Raw genomic sequence first — 5,000 nt, forward strand, 5'->3', positions numbered from 1 at the left:
ATCACTTATAAAATGATGTTTACATACATGATCTCTGTCTCACGCGCACAGTAGCTGAGATCACTGGCTTAATCCGTATGACAGCTAAAAGGGTCTGTACCTGTTCGAGAGCCCCAACCGCCTCCCACACATGACAGCAGGCAGTGACAGCCACCCAAGGAACGTTCCGAGCTGCCTCATCAACCTCCGATACCCACGTGCCAAGTCTTGAAGTCTAGGCTCGCGGGCAAGACTGCCAAATCGCGATGAAGAATTTACAAATGCCCGGGTTCGAAATTCCGGGATGGTCATCTCGACTTTTTTGAGGGGGCGGGGAGAGTGGTATTGGGAGTGAATTGGTTAATACGAATATGATTATGGTCTTGGAATGTGTCAGACTGGAGTTATTAACTCCCGTACATGAAAAGCAAACCGTTTGAAAATATTTAAAGGGTAACAGGTAATCGGTTTACAAAACAACTGGGTGTAACGGACTGATTTTAACAATAAACAATAAGCAGTTGATGAACTATTACCGATTAAAATAACTCCAAACAACGTGCTGTTCAACAGAGGCAAACACTGAACTGAGACCAAGCAACAAGTAAAGAAAATCGACGCGCTGCATTCCGCTCCAACAATAGAAAATAAATAAACGAATAAAAAATGCCGCTGCTATTCCGAACATCCATTGGCCAATTCTATCGCGTACGTACGTCACTTTCCTGTACCTAAACGTACGATTTGCCAACATTCTGTCTGTTGGGGAGATAACATCTTCATTATCTGAGCGGCGACAAGAGGAGTGGAGCAAGAGGAGGAACGGGAAACAAGAAATGGCGACTTAAAACTGTCCGTTTCCTCGCCGTGTTCGCCATCATCGCGTGGACATGACCTCGGACACAGTATGCGCAGTAGAGGCTTCGGTTCCGAGGTTCATTGCCTTTCTGTGCGATTCTTCGTTTATTTGGCACGGTGATACTTCTAAAACCTGACTTTTTATTTGCATACACACATTATTCGTATTTGGCGATACATACATACATACATACATACATACATATATATATATATATATATATATATATATATATATATATATATATATATATATATATATATATATTATATATATATATATATATATATATATATATATATATTATATATATATGCACACACACGCACATACACACACACACACACACACACACACACACACACACACACACACACACACACACACACACACACACACACACACACACACATACACACACACACTCATATATATATATATATATATATATATATATATATATATATATATGCACGTATAAAGGTCTACTACCGTTTTCTTCTGGTAAACTAAACTTTTGGTTTGTATGCCTTCATGATTAACTTGTAAATAACATGGTTTAAAAATGAGTTTTCAATAAAATCCATTCGTTTATTCTCTCTCTCTCTCTCTCTCTCTCTCTCTCTCTCTCTCTCTCTCTCTCTCTCTCTCCCTTCCTCTCTCTCTCTCTCTATCTATATCCCTTCCTCTCTCTATCTCCCTCCCTCTCTCTATCTCCCTCCCTCTCTCTCTATCTCTCTCCCTCCCTCCCTCCCTCCCTCCCTCCCTCTCTCTATCTCCCTCCTCCTCTCTCCCTCTCTCGTGTACTTACCCTTAGCCTCTTCCTTCTTGGAATCGAAGAAGCCGGTGGTGAGAGCCTTCCTCTTAAGCAGGTACGGTCGCCTCTTCTTCTGGGCGCTGGCATTCGATTGCTCTGAAGGGTCAAACGAGAGAAAAAAGGTCACAATATGCTCTCTTCTGGAGGGGCAAACTAGGTCACTTTGCATAGACGTGATAAATAGTGATGCCATAATTGATTTTTTTTTTGTATGATGTGTTCCGTCGAGAGAACAGAATGGTGTTGAAGATTTAAATAGAATGGTGTTGAAGAATTACTCGTTGGTGTTCGGGTGAAAAAGTAAGGGTGGTGGCAGCATAGAATTCGAAGAGGTTTAACAACTACTGCTATGAAATAATAAAAAGTGTAGAGTTGGCTATCTATTCGAAAGAATGAAAAGAAAAACACAGTAAAGATAAGAGACAAAGAATGAAAGGATAAACAAGGAAATGTGTTAAAGAATACAGGAATCAAAATAAGGTTAGATACAAGAAAAAAAATCGTGTTAAAACTCAGTTAAATTAAGAAGCATGTCTGTGTGACAAACAAAATCAAAGCATTTGGTTAGTAATGTGATTGCAATCTATTGAAAAAAATATCAAGTGATTTAATAAAAGGGAGTCTTTATGGGCATCTGAGAAAAGCAAATGGAAGTAATTATAGTCACTGTTCAAACATTCAGTTCGGATCACAGAGAAACCAAATGAAATATGGCGTCGTAACCCGCAGATTAAAATTTTGTGTCTGAATGAAGGAATGGAAGAAAAATAACCGAGTCACCGCAGACCAACCTCAACCCTTGTCTTAGATAAACGCGACAGGGAATTCCTTTTGAGTTCAGACGAGCAGCGGCCAAAAATAAAAATAAATAAATAAAATAATAATAACAATAATAAAAATAAAAAATAAATAAGTTAATAAAGTAATTGTACCGGTGTAATATTGTTTTCCATTCAAAATTGCAATTTCACTTTGTCTTTTCCTATTCAAATCATACATATCTACTTTTCTTTCAATTTTACATATTCTCACTTTGTATTTTCTTATTTAAAAAAATGTCGCCTATTTACTTTTTCTGCGCTTTTCTTTGCCATCATTAAGGTAAGATAATCCGGGAAGTAATAAATAATTTTCCCGTTTAAAAAAAGGCTAAATTACGAACGACCGAGTATGAATTTGCGACCGAGAGACCCAGCCAGCACTCCTGCAGGTCTTCGTCGAGGCTCTGATGTCATGGACTGATGGGTACTTGATAAAACTGATAGCCTGTCAAAATCGGACACTTACATTCAGTGACATTTGACAGCAAACAATGCGAGTACATATACAGGAATTAAATATATATATATATATATATATATATATATATATATATATATATATATATATACCTTGTATATAGTATGTTTTGCGTATGTGTGTGTGTGTGTGTGTGTGTGTGTGTGTGTGTGTGTGTGTGAGTGTGTGTGTGTGTGTGTGTGTGTGTGTGTGTGTGTGTGTGTGTGTGTGTGTGTGTGTGTGTGTGTGTGTGTGTGTGTGTGTGTGTGTGTGTGTGTGTGTGTGTGTGTGTGTGTGTGTGTGTGTGTGTGTGTGTGTGTGTGTGTGTGTGTGAGTGTGTGAGTGTGTGAGTGTATGTGAGTGTGTGAGTGTGAGCGCGCGTATGTGTGTGCGTGTCCTAACCCTCTCTAATTAGACATTCTAATAACTGGTCGTCTGCTTTTGTGTTTATTATTTGTTAAGATAAATCTCAAAGGCTTATTTCTATCATAATTACGTTTATTAATCATCGTATTAGTAATTACCTACGAATTAGTGAGGCAGACGCTACTACTATTAATACCTCATTACGTTAGGTAATTAAGCCATTAAAAGGCACGGAGGATGTTATTTTGATAACTAGAAAAAAAATTGTGGCAACCAATAATGCACTGAATCTCACGAATATGTTTCGACACCAGGAAAAAAAAATATATAAAACGCATTTTTCAAAAACAATTGTATCAAAATTGCCGTTTTTTACGCATTTTATTTTAAGAGGTCTGATTACGATTTTATTTCTTCCTCACTCTCTCTCTCTTTCTCTCTTTCGGTTCAAGAAAGGATAACTTCTAGGAGTGTGTGTGGAGAAGGAGAGGCGGGAGATTGGCAAAGGGAGCTAAATTCCTACGTCTGGCAGAGGGGTTCTATCGTGTCCCCTTACCCAACTTGCTGGAGTCCGGTACGATCTCGTTGCCTCTCAGCCTGTCGTCAGCACACTCTGCAAGGCCAGGTCACCACGAGGTCAGACAAAGGTCAACTCAAGTGGGCAACCCCTCAAGGGAAACACGTAAGCCTAAAGGAAGGGTCAGCCTGGCTTAACAGACACAGGTCAAGGGTTATCATAGTCTCGGGTCAACACTACGTGTGAGGGAACGGAAGGCGGGGCTTGTCCTCGGGAAAAAGGGTCAACCAATTTAGAAGTCGTCAAAAAGGTCAAAATCGGGTTGCGCAAAATAGGGTTGCACAAAACAAAGCAAAAAAATAGTCACATTTTGCACATGCTGTTTTGGAGACGAAACATGACATTGGAAGAAGAAAAGGAGTCAAAAGAATGATTTTAAAAAGGAGAGAAAAATGGCATGGGTAAACTGCATAAAAAAAAAAAAACATATTCAAAGCTTAGGACAAAGAATATAGTATCTGAACCAAAACACGGAAAAAACCTGTTTATAATTAATCAGATTGGAAATATACACAAAAAATCCCCTATACTAAGAATATAAGCCAAACATACCATCTGAATAATAAAAGTATAATATTTCTTACATCTATATTCCATAGAAATAGGGTATACTTTAGGTGTAGTATATTTTCCCCTGAACTTTTAGCCTCATTCTCACTTAAACAATACTCATATGACTCTAAGTATACAATTTATAAACATCCCAAACATCCCTCCATCATGTGTAAGTATAGGAGTCCAAATATACAAGCATACTAAAAAAATATACCCAATATACTTCCCATGTTATGGTATCAAAAATGTGTACTTTTTATCACATTAAAACACACATTACACCCAGATTTTATGACTAAAACACAAACAGTCTTGTGCTTCTGATTACGGCGAAAACACCTTAGTATGAATTACACCTATTCTGTATTTGTCCCTAATTAAGAATTAAGGAATAAGAGGAAGAGAAGGGGAAGGTAGTGAAATACAGGTAGAATTCCGATACAGCTGAATAGTAATAATGAAAAAACTATGAAGAAAACAAGAAGAAAATGCGTAAGGCGGTACAAAATTGACCAAAAGAGGAATAGACGCGAACAGAGAAAATGGATAAAACAGAGCACATAAAACAC

The 5,000-nt window shown here is 38.0% G+C and overlaps 1 protein-coding gene across 3 annotated transcripts in view; it reads right to left on the reverse strand.

Moving 5' to 3' along the window:
* RhoGAP102A (Rho GTPase activating protein at 102A) overlaps positions 1–5,000 on the reverse strand; it is a 113,515-nt gene that overhangs the window by 16,998 nt on the left and 91,517 nt on the right. For 2 of the 3 annotated variants that reach the window (XM_070142603.1, XM_070142605.1), the window contains exons 3-4: positions 3,856–3,912; positions 1,650–1,751 (exon numbers count right to left, since the gene is read on the reverse strand). In XM_070142603.1, the coding sequence (XP_069998704.1) occupies positions 1,650–1,751; positions 3,856–3,912 (159 nt within the window). The remainder of the gene's footprint in view (positions 1–1,649; positions 1,752–3,855; positions 3,913–5,000) is intronic. The other variant, XM_070142604.1, reaches the window with a different exon arrangement.

This window comes from Penaeus vannamei, chromosome 29 (assembly GCF_042767895.1).
Source record: "Penaeus vannamei isolate JL-2024 chromosome 29, ASM4276789v1, whole genome shotgun sequence".
NCBI lineage: Eukaryota > Metazoa > Arthropoda > Malacostraca > Decapoda > Penaeidae > Penaeus > Penaeus vannamei.